At 47.9% G+C, this 20,526-nt stretch overlaps 1 protein-coding gene and 1 long non-coding RNA gene across 4 annotated transcripts; one reads left to right on the forward strand and one right to left on the reverse strand.

Moving 5' to 3' along the window:
- Window positions 1–1,228: 1,228 nt before the first annotated feature.
- Window positions 1,229–16,684, forward strand: LOC100830937 (probable protein phosphatase 2C 7). 2 transcript variants are annotated; one of them, XM_014897994.2, is made up of 10 exons: window positions 3,668–5,485; window positions 5,591–5,729; window positions 5,852–5,966; window positions 13,320–13,447; window positions 13,523–13,621; window positions 13,716–13,874; window positions 14,886–14,972; window positions 15,117–15,208; window positions 15,341–15,415; window positions 16,308–16,684. In XM_014897994.2, exons 1-10 carry the CDS (start codon window positions 4,544–4,546, stop codon window positions 16,470–16,472), a joined length of 2,001 nt encoding a protein of 666 aa, XP_014753480.2. In that variant the 5' UTR covers window positions 3,668–4,543; the 3' UTR covers window positions 16,473–16,684. The 2 variants fall into 2 exon arrangements, with proteins under 2 accessions (XP_003569371.1, XP_014753480.2); XM_003569323.4 differs by lacking the exons at window positions 3,668–5,485; window positions 5,591–5,729; window positions 5,852–5,966 and adding exons at window positions 1,229–1,553; window positions 1,670–2,004.
- A 651-nt stretch (window positions 16,685–17,335) lies between these two features.
- On the reverse strand, window positions 17,336–18,672 carry LOC104582809. Of its 2 annotated transcripts, XR_730834.3 has the most exons (3): window positions 18,055–18,672; window positions 17,890–17,956; window positions 17,336–17,744 (listed from the first exon to the last, which is right to left on the reverse strand). It is a non-coding gene; the product is annotated as an uncharacterized LOC104582809 (long non-coding RNA). The 2 variants fall into 2 exon arrangements; XR_002963832.1 differs by having other exon boundaries at window positions 17,890–18,671.
- Window positions 18,673–20,526: the final 1,854 nt, after the last annotated feature.

Genomic DNA, 20,526 nt, shown 5'->3' on the forward strand with positions numbered 1-20,526 from the left:
CGTTTCTCTCGTCATCCTTCAACCTTCATCAATCGTCATTTCTCTCGTCATGCTTTTATCTCGATTTTTCACGTGGAATATCCTTTATGATTTTCCAAATTTCCACGTGTACGCATGCATCAGCAACACCGCGTGGTGCATCGTTTTGTTGTGTGTATATCAAATCTCGTCGAGTGATCGTAGCATGTACATGCTACTTGGTTTTGATCCCTCAAAAATCAAGAAGAACACTACACTTGGTTTTGATGTGTTTATATCAATTTCTCCTTGACAATGGATGGAGACGGACTTCTCGTCACCATGTTGCCCGGACATGGCAGCAAGAACATGAGGCACACAACTTATGAAAGCAGCTCACTTCTGGAAAAAGAAAAGGAACCGTTGGCAGAGCAATGCCCAAGGCACATAGGACATGCTTACTGCTATTTGCTTCATGATTTTTATTGGGTTGTTGTATCGCTTGACCGGCCGGATTGAAAGGCTACGATAGCTTGACCGTGGCATGGCGACAACTCTCTCGTGCTCGTATACTTTTTCCCATGTCCCTTTCCTAATAACCTTTGTTGGGTGACGGTCAAGGCCTTCTTCGTCAATCGGCATCTCTCTCATCATCCTTCAACCTCGAGGAACATGGAGTGCTTTATGCTCCGTGCGTTTTATCTCGACTTTTCGCGCGGATTGCCCTTTATGATTTTTCAGATTTTCACATGTATGCATGCATTGTCAGCACCGCTTTGTGCAGGGTTTTGATGTGTTTATATCAAACTTCGTCCGGTGATCGTAGCATACTGCTTGATTTATTTTTTCTTGACAACAAATGGAGAATTGGAGATGGACTTCGCGTCACCACGTTGCACGGCAAGAACATGAGGCGCACAACATATGAAAAGCAAGGAGCAAAGACACCGGACGCATATGGGTATGTTTGATTGAAGTCAACTTCTACCCTACCAATTTTCTGGTCATTGACTAAAAGTTTTTTTTTTGATAATTACCAAATATTTGGAATGCCAATATTCTTTAGTCAACTCTAATTCACATTTTGCCCAAAGTTAGTCAATTCAGTAGCAAACAAAACGATGATCCTACTTGTCGTAAGCAGTGACAAGTTGTTATTAAAACAGTTACAAGTATTTAGGAACGGAGAGAGTACGCACTTTAAAAAAATCCAAAGAAAGATTCAACATATTTATAACCTTCAAATATAACGAGCTCTCCTCTGCTAAGAAAAAATCTATCGTCCTTGTTATCGTCTGGGTCGATCTCTCCGTATCCCCTTTCCCTCCCTTTGCCTTGCGACCAAACCAGAAAAACCACGCCGCCGCCTCAAATCCGGCGAATCGACGCACGTGACGTCGCTCCCGTGGTTCCCCTTCTGCGTATATCCCCCGCTGCCGCCACGCCAATCTGCCGAGGAACCCTACCTACGGCTGTTCCCATCGGTTCGTCTCTCTTCCCTCCCCATCCGCGCCTGCCGCTCTCATCCGCAGACCAGCCCCCTCCCGATCAGATCGCATCCTCTCCCCCTTTGCTACACCGATCGAATACTGAAGGTACACATAACCCGCATTGCCCCCTCCGAGATCGCGCCGGTCGATTCCGGCCCGGGGATTTTTGATCCGACAAGCTTGATTTTATCTGCTACTGATGCTCGAGTTGGGTGTTGCAGGCGATTTGGATGGTTCGCGCTGGCAGCGTGGAGGACCAGGAGGGTTCGAGCTCGTCGTCTCCAGCTGCCGCCGCGGCCGCCGCTGCGCTGATAGCGAGGGCGGGGCGGCCGCCGAGGCCGGCGAGGTTCAAGTCGATCGGCTTGTGGCACCCGTTCAAGCACCGTCGGTTCCGCGCGCGGGTTGCCAAGATATTGGCCAATGCCTCGTGCTCCGCTCAGGTGTTGGCGCGGGCCAGAGAGTTAGGGGAGGCTACCGTCGCGGCCGTGGCCATGGCGGTGCCAAAAGAGAGCGAGCTGCCAGAAGAGACGGACTACATATCCGGCGAGTGGAAGAGGTAACCTTGCTTCCTGGCGCTCTACTCTATTGCTCATACATGAATAATCCTACTGTTCGTTCTGATATGTTGGGTAGCAACTTCGACTTAAATGGTGTTCTACTCTCTATGGATTTTTTTTATTACTCCCTCCATTCCATAATTCTTGTCTCAAATTTGCCAAAAAATGGATGCATCTCTTCCTTAAAAGCGTCTAGATACATGTAATATTTGGACAAGAATTATGGAACGGAGGGAGTAATTGAAACTGTGAAACTGCTGTCTGTGCAGTGATAAGATCTAGCCCAAAACAATGGCATTGCTTCCTTGAGATGTACATAATATATGCAGTTCCACCGAGGACGTTATTATTACGATAAAGTAAAATGTCCACTAGGGAAATACATAGCTTGGGTCCTCGTCGATTTCGCAATTTGTAAGGTAGCGACTGTTGGTATGTGTAGATATCTTATATGCTTATATAGTTGTTTGATTGGATGGGGGTATAGAGGACCTCCTGTGTACAGGTTGTTAGCTTAATTATCACTCTTATATGACTCATAACTCTTCAATGGGATTTAAAAACAATCTCCGCACATGTTTGAACAGCACTAAGCAACCAGTTACCGTCTAGGGTTTTCTTGAACATTACGTTTGAATCATACTTACACGACCATGTAGTTCCTTTAACTGCTAGAGTACAATGGATTTTGTGAGGAGGAAACACCTCTCTTAAAGGAAGGAATCAACCATCAGCTTTCTTTATAAGGCAACAACTTTGCCTAAATAGATTAAGAGCAAATTAATTACAGAGGTTAGCTTTTGGGCCATCAACCATGCAAGAGCACTCATTGTTATGACTACTTTGGTTGGCAATTGATAGAGACAAAGGGATTTGCAGTGGCTTTCGAATGTGAGATGGAAAGTTGAAAGCATAGAAGTGTCGTGGTGGTGTCACGGCAGATGCCATAGGATGGCTTATGTTGGGGCCGATGGATGAAGGAGGAACCGGAGGAGGGAGGACATGAAGAGAAACACGCACAAACACACAAGCACACACATATTTACCCAGGTTCGGAGCCTTCTTGTCGAGGTAACACTCCTACTCTTGCTTTGTTGTATAAGCCGAGACACTGAGATCTACAATGGTGCTCCTTGAGCAGTTTCTTGAGGAAGAAGAGAAAAACCCTAGATGACTAAGTGAACCGATCCCTCTCTTGGGAGGGGTAGTGCTCTATTTATGGACCGCCCATGTCACACCGACATGTGGGTCAGGGGCTAACGTTATCTTCTAAGGGCCCCGCCGGGCACGCGCCTTGGTTCCCTCCAAGTGGCACCGCAGGGGACAAGACAACTTTACTTTTCCTGGCATCCTGCAACAAGTACCGCTGCCACTTGCCGGCTTCTGTTACTGATTCTTTTTCGGTGCTTCTTTGCGCAGTCGCCTGACACCGCAACATAGGCAACGACTGCTTTCCCGTGATAAAGATAACGCTGCTTTACTTTGCGCCACGCGTTGAGGATAAGACCGTTGAGACATCTCGGTGGTGGCCGAGATCAGAGTACCCGTCCTTATCCTGCAATCACATAAGACAAGATAGACATGCCAGCCTAGACTTGGTATGCCGGCTTAGTATTAGTTTGGCTTAAGGATGCCGGCATACATGCCCGTGCCGGCTTTGCCTTCGTCATCTCGGCTAATGTGTGTCGTCATGACCCTACCCGGGGTCATCCTCTCGACACTAGTCCCCGAAGCTGCTGCGGTCCGGCAGGGAAGAATGTCGGGCCACGACAGTTTCGCACACACAAACCATCGAAGCTCATCAGGGCTTAGCCGAAAAGGATGCCGAGACAACCCCGAGTTCTTCTTAGCCGAGATCAAGTCATTCCGACATACCGAGTCGGCGCGCTTATTCAGCCTTGAGCCGAGATTCTTTTCTCCTTCATGGCCGACAGTAGAAAACTCGTTTTTGCCGACATTAGTGCCACCTGTCGCTTATACTCCACGCTCTGCTTAAATAACGGGAAGATAAGGCCCGAAGTGCCGCCGGCGCGTCTTTTAAGGCGGCGCGTCGTCCCATCGGACAATATAACTGACAAGCAATTAAGAGAGGAATATCGGTTCCCACGCGGATCCTTATACTCCCGGATCCGATGGGATTTACTGCGCCACGCAGCGCAGTAACCGAGCGCGTGCGCGTTAATGGGGTTGATTGCCCCCATGATCGTGCGCGACTCTTCCGTTGGCCACAGGGATCGTGGGTGCGGAAGATCCGCGCCCCATTAGTTGCGCTGCGGGTATAAATAGAGGGAGCGGGCGACGGTGAAAACCCTTTGCACTCCCCCATCCTTCTCGCTCTCCTCTGCTCCTTGCGCACTCCGCCATTGCTGCTAGCTCCAAGCTCTTCCGCCCCCGCACTTCTTAACTCCCAGCAACCGAGCTCGCCGCCGCATACCCACGCGCGCTCGCTTAGCTCTCCGCCGTCGTTTCCTTGCTCGCTCGGGCCTTGCGCCACCACCTTCTCGCCATAAGGTCTAAAACTAGATCTAGTTTCCAACAATGGCCTCTTCGTCCCGCGACGCCGCCGTCGACCCTGCTACCCAGCACCCGGAGGAGGAGACGGGCTTGGAGCGAGCTGGCTGGGAGGGCTCCGACATCTCCCCGGCGGACATCGAGTGGCTCCGCCGCTCCCGGCGGATTCCAGAAGATGTGGAGTGCCGGATCCCCGTCGATGAGATCGTGCTGGCACCCGAATCTGGTGAGCACGTTGTTTTCCTCGCTCACTTTGAACGCGGCTTTGCTCTCCCGGCCAGTGATTTTACTAGAAAGTTCCTAGACTTCTTTGGCCTTCAGCCGGGTGCACCTTCCGGCAAACGCCATCCTCACTCTCGGCGTTTGTCACTTGCTGTGAGGCCTATCTCGGCCTCTGGCCTTCCATCGACTTTGTGGGCCAAATACTTTATGTTCCGGCCCCAAGTTTTTGCCGACAAAGAGAATCCCGGCGCCGCCAAGCCCATGACCCAGTGCGCCGCCGCCACAGTTATACCTCGCCGAGGTTCGGCTTTCCCTAGGATCCAGGGTATTGAGTCCTGCAAAAAATGGCTCAAGACCTTCTTCTATGTCAACTCCTCCGACACCGACAAGATCAACTTGCCGGGATTCATAGTCGGCCCTCCGAAGGAGAAGAACTCGAAGTATGATCCGAAGGACACCCTTCCCGAGATCAACGAGATCCACGCCGGCATCCTCGAGCTCAAGGCAGGAGGCATGACGGCTGATGACTTGCTGCCCACCTTTGTGTACCGGCGGTTGTGCCCGCTCCAACGCCGGACGCACAAGATGTGCTTCTACGGCTGTCAGTTTGACCTGAACCGGGTGTCCACCGTCCGGCTTGACCAAGCTGAAGTCCAGCGCCGGGTCAAGTCGATCGCGAAGACGAGTATGCCGGAGCGCCGGGAATGGGGTATGCCGGCGTACAGCTGGAAGCACCGTCCGCCTCCGGTGAGTTTTTATTTATTCGTGTCTTCTGTTCTCATCCGACATATGGTTATGCCGGCTTTCATTTGACAAAGACTTATCTCGGCGCAACTTGATTCTTCTGTGCAGAGGTTCACCGTTCAGCGCAACGAAGACGGGAATTCCTCGGACAAGCGCTTTGGGAGCCAACGCAGGACGATCGATCATGAAGATCCTGATTCAGAGGATCACGTGCCGATCGCTCATGCCGACCCTCGCTGCACCGAAGGTAATAATTCCCGACACCCTCTCATAGTTGTTAGAACACTTATCATTAAACTGCTCACACCTGCATTAATCCGGGGACGGCCGACTCGGCCGATCCCTTCGCTGTTGAGGCGTCGGATCCAGCTGCTGCTGCGGCGCCGGCCCGTGAAAAACGCGGAGCCGAGAAGGACCTTCCGCGAAGTCTGAAGCAGAAGAAAGTCGTCTCTCGTGGGCCAAAGCCGAAGCCCATGACCGTTGGGTAAGGCTTACAGCATCCCAATCTTAAATGTCGGTTCGCTTCTTAACTATCATGAAAATAACCAGCTCTCGTTCCTGTTGGGAGGCTCTGACGGCCACTCAGACATGCATTGCGTCTGAGATCCCGGCAGCTCCATCTCCCCGTGCCGAGCCTGCAACTCAGGCCACGGAAGATACCGAGACTGCTGCGGATCCAACATCCCCCGTCCGGGATGTCGGCCCGAGCATCGACGCTTCGAGCGCCGCACAAGCCGGGACGTCCGCTGGCGGGACTTCTGCAGCCGGGGCTGCTCCTTCATCGGCGGCAGCCGAGACGCAGACGGAGCCGCTGGTCGCGGAGACTCCTCAACAGCCGGCCACAGAACCGCAAGAAACCCAAGGACCGCAGACTACAACAACACTGCCATCACCGCCACCGCAGCCGCAAGCTACTCAACTAGCGGCTGCACAAGCTAGGAAAACTAGGAGCTCCGCTATCCCGGCGGGACAAGCGCCTCCGAGTTCCTCCAGCTTGCAGGTGCCCGGGGTAACCAGGGAGTTCCCCTTAGGACGACCAGCGGGCACAGCTGGGGGTCGCTGGACCAGTTCGTAATGGACTGGAACAGCTCCGACAGCTATGAGGTGACCTCTGGCACCCTCCAGACAGCTCGACAGAGCCCTCTGGTGGGGCCCGCACCTGTGGCGACTCCAGAGTCTGTATCAGCCCGAATGTTTCAGGCGAGGGTCGCCTTGTTTGAATCCAGCCGAGCTGCCAAGGTACGAAAAATTCCTTAAAGTTTTTACTTTATTTCTAGTATCCATACTCCTAGTCCTCGAGGTTTAGGGCGAGTAAGAATTAGTCGTCCTGAAGCTTATCTTAGAAAACTTCAAACACTTTGCAACACTTATTAACTTTAAACGCCATTCCCCGAGATTCAGGCCGGTCGGCCTGAAGCTTAAAGACTTCAAACACTTATTCCCCGAGATTCAGGCCGGGTTTAGAATAGTCGGCCTAAAGCTTAAAAACTTTAAACACTTATTTCCCGAGATTCAGGTCGGGTTTAGAATAGTCGGCCTCAAGCTTAAAAACTTCAAACACTTATTTCCCAAGATTCAGGCAGGGTTTATAATAGTCGGCCTGAAGCTTAAAAACTTCAAACAGTTATTTCCCGAGATTCAGGCCGGGTTTATAATCGTCGGCCTGAAGCTTAAAAACTTCAAACATTTATTCCTCGAGATTCAGGCCGGGTTTAGAATATTCAGCCTGAAGCTAATAACTGTTGACCTCCCATTGCAATAGAATTAACTGTCGATTACTGTCTTGCAGACCTGTCGACACCAGAAACCCGAGCAGCTTCCCTGCCGGCACACCGAACGTGCATTTGGCCGGGTTTAGCTTCATTCGGAATCTCCTCAGATTTGCGAATGATTCTCGGATATCATCCAGCAGCGTGGCACTTGCTTTGGTTTTTATGACGACATCGTCGACATATACCTGCACATTTTTGCCGAGTTGATCATGCAAGCATTTCTGCATGCATCTTTGATAAGTAGCCCCTGCATTTCTCAAACCAAACGGCATAGTGCGATAGCAATAAGCCCCGAACGGGATGATAAATGATGTCTTTATTTGATCATTAGGGTTCAGCGGTATCTGGTGAAAACCAGAGTACGCGTCTACAAAAGACAGCAGCTCACACCCGGCAGTGGAGTCGATCACTTGATCGATCCGAGGTAACGGAAAAGGATCATTTGGACATGCCTTGTTCAGGCTGGTGTAGTCGATACACATGCGCCACACCTTGGTAGCAGTTGGGTCGTCTTTCTTCTTCTCGACCATGACCGGATTCGCCAGCCAGTCGGGATGCAATACTTCCATGATAAAGCCGGCAGCTAGAAGCCGGGATATCTCTTCCGATATGATTTTCCTTCTGTCGTCGGCAAAGCGTCGAAAGAGCTGCTTCACCGGTCTTGCGTCTGGTCTGACATGTAATGAGTGCTCAGCTAGCTCCCTCGGCACACCCGGCAGGTCTTGATTTGACCATGCGAAGATGTCCCGATGCTCACGGAGGAAGCTGGTGAGTTCGCCTTCCTATTTTTCACCCAGGCCGGCACCAATGATGACGGTGCGGTCCGGGAACTCACTGTCGACCTGTATCTTCTTCGTCTCCTTGGCTGCCTGAAAAGCTACACTTCCATGGGGATTGGTCATAGCTGGCAGACCAATCTATGCCGCTTGGGCCATCGCAACAGCTTCTTGTAACTTCTCGCCAGCGATAACCAGTGACTCGGCCAAAGCAGACCCTGTCGCCGCGCACTCCATTGAACGCTTGTAGTTGCCAGTAATGGTTATGGTACCATTTGGCCCCGGCATCTTCATCTTCAGATAGCCAATGTGGGTAGTCGCCATGAATTTGGCTAGTGCCGGTCTGCCAAGTAGCGCATGGTACGGGCTGCTGAGGTCCACCACCTCGAACACCAGGTTCTCGGTCCGACAGTTCTCCCGGGTGCCGAATAAGACGTCAACTCGGATCTTGCCTACTAGGGCACAAGACACTCCCGGCACGATACCATGAAAGGTAGTCCGGCTAGGCTCAAGCATGTTATCAGTGATGCTGAGCTTGAGCATCGTGTCCCGCTACATGATGTTTATACTGCTCCCATTATCAATGAGAACCCGAGTGAACTTGACGTTAATGTCGGGCCTGATGAGTGTCGGGTCAACCACCAGAGCATATCCACCAGGATTTGGCATAACTTTGGGATGATCTGCCCTGCTCCAGTTGAGCTCCTGTTCCGACCAGTACATAAACTTTGGAACCGCCAGCATCACAGCATTGACTTCCATCTCTTGCCTACGCTGACTCTGCTTGTCAGTCGGCTCCGTAATGAAAATCATGTAGCTCTGGTGATGCTCCTTGTATTCATTTCTTCCGGCATATTGCAGAATACCTTGGTCTTCCACCTGATTGACAGCATTGTTTACCGGAGGGGGTCCCTGCATCTGGGCGTTAGCGCCTGTGAGCGGTGGAGGAGGGGGCAGCCGACTTGCCTCACCCTTCTCGGCCTGCTGCATCCAGCTGCATTGCCGAGTTGTGTGATTTGCCGGTTTGCTGGGATTAGTCGTGTGAAAACGACAAGGCTGATCCAGCATCACCTCGAACGTATACTTCTGCTTATCTTGCCAGGTCTTCTTTTGCTCTCCCTTCTTGACCCACTGCTGATTTCCAGTCTTTTGACGCTGGCTAGAGCCGGCATCAGGTTGATCCTGAATAGCGGCAACATGGGCTTGCCCGTACCGGTAATCCGGCCTGTTGTCCCGTCTCTTGTTGCGGTGGTCTTGATGATCGTTCCTCCAGAATGCTCCGGCAGGATTGTATGTCGGATGCTCCCTTTGTGGTTCTGCCGGCATCAGCAATGGCTGAGTCGGATCACCGAGCGCATACATGTCGGCGATCTTGATCATTTCAGACAGAGTTGCTGGCATCTCTCTTTGCAGCTTTTGCCATAACATGCTGCCATGTCGGCATCTTTGGGCAAACCACGCTTTGGCCTGCGACTCCACTATCCCTTCATAGGAATTGCGGAGGTTGTTCCATCTTGTCAGGTAATCCCGGTCAGTCTCGTTGTCTCTTTGCTTGCACATGGACAACTGCTGAGGGCGATTTGGCCTCTTGTAAGTACTTGTGAAATTGCTGACGAAAGCTTCCTCAAAGTCTATCCAGCAATTTATGCTGCCTTCCGGCAAATTTTTCAGCTATATCCTTGCCGGCCCTACCAGCATCTGGGGTACATAACGTACTGCCCATCGGCGATTGCCGCTTGCCACATGCACCGCCGTCACATAGTCTTCCAGCCAATCTTCCGGCTTAGTATTGCCATCATATGTTCTCGTACCCCTGGGCAGTTGGAAACCCTGGGTAGGTGTCTCTCTCATGATCCGGTGCGCGAAACAACACGGTCCCGGAGGGCCTTGTTCTTCCAAAAGCTCCGACAGATATATTCTGTCAAGCCGATGTCAGGCATCCAGCGGCGACACTTGTCTGTTCCCAACTCGGGCTTCGAGCGGGCCGAGATTATCGCGTTCTCGCCTAAGATAGCCCTCATCTCCCATGGCCGAGTACCCGCCATCGTCATGGTCTTGCCGGCGATCTTCACCTCGATACAGGGGGTTGCGCCCGACACCCTGCTGACCTGCAGCAGTATTGGGTGCCGGACCCCGAGGTTGGTGTCCATGACCAGTCGAGTGACGCTCATGCTGATCTCGGCGATGTTGCCGAGACGCAGACCGCTCTGGCTGTCTTCGACTCTCCTGACCATTTGCTTCTCGGCCAGAACCGGGTCATAATGCTCTAGGCGCTTATCTCGGCCTGAGTTGACACTCTTGTCCCGTTTGCCACCAGGCGAGGATGCTTGCTTGTCAGCCCGGCCATCAGCGCCAGCTGCCGAGTGAATGACTTGAGATGCACCGGGCTTGCCGTGCAATCTCATGTATGCCTCATTCTGCTCGTTGGCTGTGCAGAGCAACTCCTTCACGCGCAACTGCTGCAGTCAGAGTGCCTCTCCCGTGAGATTCGGTAACTCTTCGGCCGCAGCCTCGGTGGCCCTGAGATTCTTGACAGGGGTGTTCTATTTTGGCTTCAGTGCCGGGGCAAAACTTGCCGACACTGCGGGCACTCCTCTGCCATCTCTAGCTATCTCGGCGTTCAAGTTCCTGCGTCGGTTACGCACTTCCCCAACTCGGCTAGGGTTAGTCAATGCGGTACAATTAAGACCATGTGCTTTGTTATACTCACGGAGCGAAATATTAAGTTCCTGACGAGCGCGAGCCACGTCGACAGCTTCCTTCAACAGTTTCTGGCGCTCCAACTCCACCTGCAGCTGGGCTGGGTTAGCGTTTGACGCCACCGACGCGGTCAGCCGTTCGATGGAGGCCTGGAGCTGAGTCGGCTTTGGCGGCAGAGCCGACGTGCGGGCTTGAGCAGCGACGTTATCCGGCTTCTCCAAAGGGAACTTCGCCGTTCTGCCAGACTTGCTCGGGACCGCGTCGCTCTTTGCGGTGCCCTTGCCAGCATCGACGCCGTGAGCTGTCACCATGACCTCCACACGGTCAGCGGGGCAGTCGACATGCCGGCCGCGAACCGTGCCGACGGTGGGGGGATCTTCAACCACCACCACCTGCTCTGGGTACCTGCAAGGACTGCCAGTAGCGACATAAACCTCATGCATGCCGAAGTTGATGAAGCGGCATGTGCAAGGAAGCGGAGCGTTGTTGAAGCAGCCGGAGTTGTTGTCAATGAAGCCCAGAGAGCCGAATCTCTGGACCAAACAGGAGACCACGCGCTCTCCGGTGACAAGGAAGCTTCCCGTCCGGATGAAAACTCCAGCCAGTGCCGCTGCTGGCCCCACGGTGGGCGCCAACTGCCGTGGTGGTGTCACGGCAGATGCCATAGGATGGCTTATGTTGGGGCCGATGGACGAAGGAGGAACCGGAGGAGGGAGGACATGAAGAGAAACACGCACAAACACACAAGCACACACATATTTACCCAGGTTCGGAGCCCTCTTGTCGAGGTAACACTCCTACTCCTGCTTTGTTGTATAAGCCGAGATACTGAGATCTACAATGGTGCTCCTTGAGCAGTTTCTTGAGGAAGAAGGGGAAGACCCTAGATGACTAAGTGAACCGATCCCTCTCTTGGGAGGGATAGTGCTCTATTTATGGACCGCCCATGTCACACTGACATGTGGGTTAGGGGCTAACGTTATCTTCTAAGGGCCCCGCCGGGCACGCGCCTTGGTTCCCTCCAAGTGGCACCGCAGGGGACAAGACAACTTTACTTTTCCTGGCCTCCTGCAACAAGTACCGCTGCCACCTGCCAGCTTCCGTCACTGATTCTCTTTCGGTGCTTCTTTGCGCAGTCGCCTGACTCCGCAACATAGGCAACGACTGCTTTCCCGTGATAAAGATAACGCTGCTTTACTTTGCGCCACACGTTGAGGATAAGACCGTTGAGACATCCCAGCGGTGGCCGAGATCAGAGTACTCGTCCTTATCCTGCAATCACATAAGACAAGATAGACATGCCGGCATACACTTGGTATGCCGGCTTAGTATTAGTTTGGCTTAAGGATGCCGGCATACATGCCCGTGCCGGCTTTGCCTTCGTCATCTCGGCTAATGTGTGTCGTCATGACCCTACCTGGGGTCATCCCCCCGACAAGAAGCGAGGAACTCGGGTCGAGGGTTCATCCCATGGCCTGGGTTCATTCATCCTCAATAGAGGGCTACAGCTATGCGATTCAGATTCAGCAGGAAGAGAGATGAAGAATAGAGGAGGGCACATGGGTGGCCTTCTTCCCTGCTGCTGTTTTTGCACTGCAAGCTGGGCCGCCGCTAATGTTGTTGCTCACTGCAACTACTGGGCTTGTCGCTTGCTGCCGCCATCGATTCCTTTTGGATGAAAGAGAGAGATGCCCCTTCAGTGAGAAACAGGAAGGCAGGAAGTACTTTGTAGGGTTTTATAATGGGTTGGGAAGATGGGCTAGGAATGAGCCCATTACGTCATAAATGGGGAGTTGGGGACGATGGGCTGGTCCATTGTCATCTCATTTTTTGCTTTATTTTTTGTTTCCACTTTTTAGTCAAATTATATAATATACTAATAATAAAAATGTGTAGAAGAGAGTCATTGACCTGGGCCATCGACCCCGATTAGTTTGGGCCATGACTGATGTCCCAATTAGCGCCCCGAAGAGGTGTACTCCTCATCACACCTCGACCTGAAGAGGTGGCATTCCGTGACCTGTTTCTTGACCTGGATTCCTGGCAACTACGGTTGAAACAGGTGAGCTTTGATAGCAGTTTTGAAAAGGCACGTTTGATTGATGTCTTTCTGTGACTAAACAACAGAGGAAGAAACTCAGAATGCAAGAACGAATTTTGATGATGTGGGGGCAGGTGAGTGCAGACAACTCCAGTAGTCAGGGCCAATTGTATAGGAATATAGCATTACATCCATAAGAGTGTCCTGTTAATCTCATTGAGCCTTCTTGTGTGTTCTTTTTTGTAGAATCCATTTATCGAGCGAACATATGAAAGCACAATTCATGTTTTTTACATAGGGTATCATTTATTGAATTGTATGCACATTGAGTGCTTGCCTTAAACTGGTGCTTGTGAGGGTGCTTGGTGATGTGGCACTGTGACACCTGCAAGCACCTGTAAACAACCACCTGAATGTTCTCTTGTCATCAATAACCAGACCTTATGTGTTGTTTAACCTTGGGAATGCTTGCAGTAGTAAGTCTACTACCGTGCTTCTTCATCTATTATGTTTCTTAATTCTTCTCTTGTGGACATCTGTGGTTGCAGTGAGGACGGAAGTCTGCTTTGTGGATATTCTAGTTTTAGAGGGCGCAGAGAAAGAATGGAAGACTTGTACGACATAAAGTCATCTAAAATTGATGCTAATAAAATAAACCTCTTTGGAGTATTTGATGGTCAGAAGTTCACCATTCAAACACTTTATTCTCTCTCGTTTAATACTCAAATCTAACGTTCTTTTGTCATCACAGGCCATGGTGGTTCACATGCTGCTGAGTATCTCAAGCAGCACTTATTTGGAAACCTCCTGAAACATCCAGCTTTCATTACTGATACAAAATTGGCAATAAGTACGATGTTAGCCCAGAGAGTGTTACTTCAAAATCATTTACTGCATGTGCATCGAATAGCTAAGCTACCAGTCTAACTAATGACTATTCCCAGGTGAGACATATAAGAAAACTGACTTGGATCTCTTGGATGCTGAAACCAATATTAATAGACAGGATGGGTCAACTGCATCAACGGCAATTTTTGTTGGCAATCATCTCTATGTGGCAAATGTTGGCGATTCACGGGCTGTAATATCAAAGTCGGGCAAAGGTGCGAACTTTCTTTGATATATTTTTTATCTCAGTTTGTGGTATGTACTTATATATCATATACTTCTGCGTTCATTCATGGTAACTACAACAATCTTCAACATGGATTATTCTGTGAAAAATCACTTCATGCCTCTTTGGGACCTATGACCTATGTACATGTTGATGCTAACTACTCCCTCCATTTCATAATTCTTGTCGAAATACTACATGTATCTAGACGCTTTTTAAGAATAGATACATCCATTTTTGGGCAAATTTAAGACAAGAATTATGGAACGGAGGAAGTAATTAGTTGTGGATAGATTTTTGGATATATTACCAATTATCACGATTGCTGGATTGTTTTTCTTTCAAAATTGCGATGGATTTCTTCATGAGAGATGCCCAACATGACAGAAAATATGATACTCCCTCCGATTCATAATAAGTGTCTTAGATTTAGCACAACTTTGTACTAACTTTGTACTAAATCTGAGACACTTATTATTGATCGGAGGGAGTAGTATTTATGCCAGTAATCAGGAATTATCATCATGTAACAGTTAAGGCTATTTTAGAGTTCATGTAATTTATGATTTATTTTTTATTGCGTCTGTAAATGCATCAAAGTAAATTTAATTTGTTTTGCTTGAAAAATAAATAATCTGAATCCCTTTGTTTCAAGCATATTTATTGAAAGGAGAAGCTACTTTTGTGTGTCAAATTGGGTATCAGATAGATCGTGTGAAATATGTCGAATAGGGTGTATTTTTAGGTTCAACATGACAGAGAGGTCCTCTCACTTGCGATGTATAGTTGGTTTCCTTCCTGAACTGTATGATGTATATTTGCTCAAGGAAACACCGCTATTGAATCGATACTGTCTGGCTTGTGTCCTAGTTTCACATTTATATTTTTTTTTAAGTTCTAACTACATTTCTGCAAGGAAGCAAGATCATATTGCACAAGCAGCTTATATACCAGTATTTTTATTCTATTGGTAAATCAGTTTGGTCTCTCTTGTTTGCAGCTATTGCTCTCTCTGATGATCACAAACCAGACAGAAGCGACGAGCGGGAACGGATTGAGAATGCTGGTGGAGTTGTAACATGGAGTGGTAAGTCTGACACTGTTTATGTACTGATTTAGTGATAGTGCATGTATGTATGTTTCCACTGAAACTGTTGCTTACTCTGTTTAAAATCAATCATGTGTTCAGTGAAAGATCTTTTAGCTGATAATGCCAAATGGGGTTTTGCAGGAACATGGAGGGTAGGTGGTGTACTTGCGATGTCTCGGGCATTTGGTGATCGTTTGTTGAAGCAGTTTGTTGTTGCAGAGCCTGAGATTCAGGTGGTCTTGCAATCCTCATTACTTCCTACTGTGTCAACTACAAGGATAACATGAAATTGGTGCCCTGGACCCTGATATTTGATGTCATGTAATCAAGGAAATTACTTAATCGCTTGCAAAATATTTTGTCAGGAACAAGAAATAGATGATGAATTGGAATATCTAATTTTGGCTAGTGATGGGCTGTGGGACGTGGTGTCAAATGAGGTTAGTATGCCGATGTACCAAATTTAATACACATACATGTTTCACTTTCTGTTTGTGAGCATATGTCTACCATTATCTAAATTTCCGTTGTGCCTTCTTGGGTGAACTATATATAGTAATTGTAGGTGTGACATTGGGACTTATATGGTGTACCCACTGATGTGATGTATCGGAAAGTGACATTTGTAGTGCAACCTTTGTTTAGACGCAGTCATGCAAACCAATTTGGTTTGATCATCAATTCGACTTGAGGATTTCCCAAAACTTGTATGATTTCATAGTCAAAAAATTTATTTGTAGGCGTCAACTCAATTGTCAAACTTTTCGAGCTGCAGATTTTCACGTGGAATTAGTTATTTGAATTTTGTTGAGTAGATTAATAAGCAAATTTCTTAAGTTTGCAACTTGATTTTAAAGGAGTATATAAGTTTTGAAGTCGTACTAATTCATAGTATCCGCAACCAATAGCATTCATATTGGATTTTTGCTACCCAGCATTTTTGTAGGATTTGTATGAGAAAAGATTTAAGGAAAGTTATCGGCGGTGGCACCATAGGTTTTTGCTAATTCAGTCGCTAAACACTATTGAAAATGTGTGGCATTTCATATTGGCAATCTCATAGTCGTGTTCACTAAATACTAGTATTGAAAATGCTTGGCACTGCCTTTCATGATTGGCAATCTCATTGCCGTGTTAAAAGTTACTTTTGTCTTAGTGGCAAGAAATTTTCCATATTGTGATTTGTTTGTCAGCAGCGTGTTTGATTTTTCATTCAAAACTAAGAATCAAGGCAATGCATCATCATTCCCTATTACTTTCCAATTTTGTGCTGATATAGTGAATCCATTACTTTCCAATTTTGTGCTGATATAGTGAATGTAATCATTCCAGCATGCTGTTGCATTTGTGAAGGAGGAGAAGGGCCCTCAGGCCGCAGCCCGGAAGTTGACAGATATCGCTTTTGCCCGTGGGAGTACCGACAATATAACATGCATTGTTGTAGAATTTCACAGTGATAAGACGAGCAGTTCGCCCTCGTCAGCTGACCAAAGTTGATTCCATTTGTTCTATTTTCTTGTTTCCTTCTAACTTATTCTGGCACCTATCATGGTGCAGGTCGAAATCAAATTTTGGCTCATTGATTGTTTATATATTTCTCCATGCATAGCTTTAGTGGCTTGCTTTGCTGTTTTCTATGTTCCTTACTCCCAAGGGATCCATACTCCCAATCAATCAGCTCGCCAATTTGAGTTTGCATTGCTGTGAAATTTGGATATTTCGTGACTTTGCACAATGGATGTCTCTGTGGTTTGAATGTTCAGACATTAAAGTGAAGAGCGTACAGCTTGGATGATGAGAAATAGAAGCAGACAGTTGCGTCTAAAAAGCATCTAGATACATGTAAGAGAAAGTCACTTAATATTTATTTATTTTTGATACGAAGACAGACAATTGTCTCCCTTATATATTCCAATGAACTCAGAGTTGAGTCACAAGAGGAACCCTGTAAGTGGGTCAAAACAAAGAAGGAAAGAAAAGAAAGCTGGAAAACAAATTACTCTCAGGACATGAATTCCACCCACTGATCAAGAAGGAGCTTGAGTATCTTTATTTGTTATGAACCTCCAAATATCTTTACTTGTTCCAAAGCTCCAAAGACGGAGAGAATCAGTAATGTTTCGTTTGATGAGTTGCAGTGGCATGTGCTCTTTCCGAAAGACTATTGCGTTCCGGGCGTGCCATAGCTAAGAGGCACATGCTGCGAAGAAGATATACCAATTTTGATTGGACTCGTTCTGGTCCTCCAGTAAGGAGATAGAGTTGATGGCTCGCGTGGCTTGATCCGACAATCTCAGGCCAGACCAAAGGTAATGTGCACTCCGGCACCGTAGTAGGATATGGTCGATGGTCTCCACGGCTGGGCAAAGATCACAATTTCTATGGTCAATGTTCTTCCACTGTTTCTTGGAACTGAGGGAGTATAAAATACGGTCATATACATCTTATAATTTGGACCGTCGATTAAATTCAAAGGTTGTGATCCGCTAGTGACCTCTCTCGTCTCTTCTCTCTCAGACAGGTAGTGCTTGCTGTCAAGGTCGTCTTTCACCTCCAGTGTGTGCATCTTCCTCCTGTACGTGGCTGCCCCGTCTTTGGCGTCCGGCTTCGTCCGGTGCCTCTCCACGATTCCCGGCCAGCTCGTGCTCATGTGGGGCTCACTGTGACGGACAGCACCAGATCACCAGTAGCTTCAGGCTCAGGGTTGATGGGTTCTGGTCCTAATTTGGTAGGAGGAGGTCAGTGCACTCGTCGTCTCCTTTTGGTACGCTGCAGGACATCATAGATACATTCGGTTAGCAACTTATACGTATTCCCTCCGTTCCTAAAACAACGACTACAAGCAGTCAGGAGGCTTTTCCTGAAAAAAAGTTGTCAGGGGGGCGTCAACCTGATAGTAACGTGAAAAGCTTACCTCGATCCAGACGACGAGGGCGCGCTGACGCAGATAGGTTGACGGAGCGGCCGACGACGGCGGCGACCTGACGAAGGAGCTCAAGGTCATCATGGTACCATTTGATTAATTCCACGTAGCTCCCTAAGAGCAACTCCAAGAGATCTCCTATAAAGCGCTCAATACCTTAATTTAGGAAATTTGGGCCAAAAACGCCCTCCAGCAGTACCCCATCCCATTCTCATATCCAACCATGCCCCATATTCAGGTCGGGATCCCTCATATAGAGCATGGAGGTCGGGATCCCCCATCCGTCAAACTGCCACGCCCGGAGCCTCCCTCCCGTCATCTCCTTCCCCATCCGGCAACTGCCACGCCGCGCTCTGCTTGAGTAGCCGCCCGCCGGCGGACCTTGGACGGACCGCAGTTGAAGGAGTTTTCCGCGAGACCTTGGACGAGAGGAGGGGCTGGGGATGGGGTAGTGGGCGGCGACACCGGGGATAGCGGTAGCGGGCGGTTGCCTGGGCAAGGGCAGGGGCAGGCGCTGGGGATGGGGCGGCGCCGCGACGGGGCGCTGGACAGAGGCGCTGGTCTGGGGCAGCAGGGCGCGGGGCAGGGGCGGCTTCGCGCTGAGCAGAGGCAGGGGCACAGGCGGCGGGGCGCTGGGAGCTGGCCAGAGATGCTCAACGCGCAGGTGGACTATAGTAGAAGATGGTGCGGCTGGGCTGGTGTGGAGACATAGATGCAGAAAAGTACTGGCATTTGTAATTGATGGATTTTTGTAGTAGTATAGTTTACTTAAAATGACTGCTAATGCGTGACCGCACGCTCGTTGGTCAGGATGCGTACATGCAGGAGACCACGGAGAGTATGTTGCATGCATGCATGCATTTGCAAAATCTGAAACTTTAAAAAGTTATATATCTCAAACTTTGTATTCGATTTACGGTTGTTTTCACGGTTAGCTTTGTGTCGACGAGATCTTCGAACTAGCTCCCATATTGATATATTTCAATAAAAAAAATCTGTCTGAAAAATTACCATCCAATCATATATGAAATTACCATCCTTATTAGTAATAAGTTAACATATCACAAAATAGTTGGTTACTTATGTGAAAAACTTACCACCCATTAACATACGAAGTTACCATCCCTATTGTGAACGAGTTACCATATGAAAACTTCATGCAAATAGGGTGGTTACCTATGCGTTGAAGTTACCACCTAATGAACATATGAAGTTACCATCCTTGTTAATAACAAGTTACCACATGAAAAATTCAAATAAATTATGATGGTTACTTAGGCATTAAAGTTACCACCCATGAAGATATGAAGTTACCATTCCTGTTAATAACAAGTTACCACATGACAAATTCAAATAAATTATGATGGTTACTTATGCATTAAAGTTACCACCCAACAATATATGAAGTTGCCACCATGTTAGTAAGAAGTAACCACACGACAACTTCATTCAAAATAGGATGGTTACTTATGCATTGAAACTACCACCAAACAATTTATGAAGTTGCCACTCTGTTAGTACGAAGTTTTCACATGGTAACTTCTTTCAGAGTATGATGTTAACTTGTGCATTATTGCTTGGTAACAAGAAAACCTCGTAAAAATCCATCAAAAAATATTCAAGTGAGATCTAGTTTTGAAGTTCTCGTTGATATGAACCTAACGGTGAAAACGGATTGTGAATCGGACAAACGGTTCAAGCTATAAAATAATTTAACTCTCAAAATTAGTTAGTGCAAAATGCATGCATGCATGCATGCAACCATGGCTAATTAGCACGCACGTGCTTTTATAGGCAACCATACATGAACACCAAGTTGGTCCGCGCAGAACGACAAACATGACCCCACTCCATGCTAGATGTTGTTTGACCAATAAATCTCGTACGCGCAGGAGAACAAAATAAAGAACGTCAGCTCGTTATAAATTAGGTTATTAACTGCCGAAATATTACATGTATCTAGACTTATTTTAGTATGTGTATATGTGTGTGTGTGTGTATATATATATATAAATTTGAATTACTTAATATGGGACGGAGGGAGTATGAATAAAATTAAACATTTTGATTTCAATTATAAGCATTTCAAATATATGACTTCAAATCAACTTGTTTGAAATATTTGATGTTTACAAAATCGGTTGGAAGACATGAATATAATATGGGCAAGTGAATTATGGGGGGTGAGATTTGGAAAATCTTTTTTTTAGGAAAACAATAATCAATGATCTACTGCAAATATATTAATAAAAGAATATTATGTACAAACTGATAATGAGAAATTATCCGGGCCAACTGATAAGGGGTGGCCCGATATTCTCAGAGAGCAACGTGGATAACTTGTATGATTCTACAAATCTTCCGGCTGTTCACCCGTCGCCGCACGACGAACTTGCAACCCAATGGAAATTCGCAACACCACACACTTGCGCAGTAGTCCGCCGACCACAAGCGGTTTCGCAATCTTCCAATTCCCAGCGGAACGACAGATTACGCTTGAACTTTCAGTAGATAAAACACTCCATCGAAACGAATATGGTGTAGGTAAAATTCCTGATCGGAACAAAGAAGAATTATATACTTTCAGATGAATGCTTGGAGCAATTCAACAAAAAGTTCTGAATAAGC

Source organism: Brachypodium distachyon, chromosome 2, assembly GCF_000005505.3.
Source record: "Brachypodium distachyon strain Bd21 chromosome 2, Brachypodium_distachyon_v3.0, whole genome shotgun sequence".
Taxonomy (NCBI): Eukaryota; Viridiplantae; Streptophyta; class Magnoliopsida; order Poales; family Poaceae; genus Brachypodium; species Brachypodium distachyon.

Bases quoted from the DNA above. Each gene is read 5' to 3' on its own strand.
- LOC100830937 (XM_014897994.2), top strand. From the start codon at position 4,544: ATGGCCTCTTCGTCCCGCGACGCCGCCGTCGACCCTGCTACCCAGCAC. The intron at 5,730-5,851 runs GTAATAATTCCC...CGTCGGATCCAG, and splicing joins CGACCCTCGCTGCACCGAAG to CTGCTGCTGCGGCGCCGGCC. The intron at 5,967-13,319 runs GTAAGGCTTACA...CTGTGGTTGCAG, and splicing joins CCGAAGCCCATGACCGTTGG to TGAGGACGGAAGTCTGCTTT.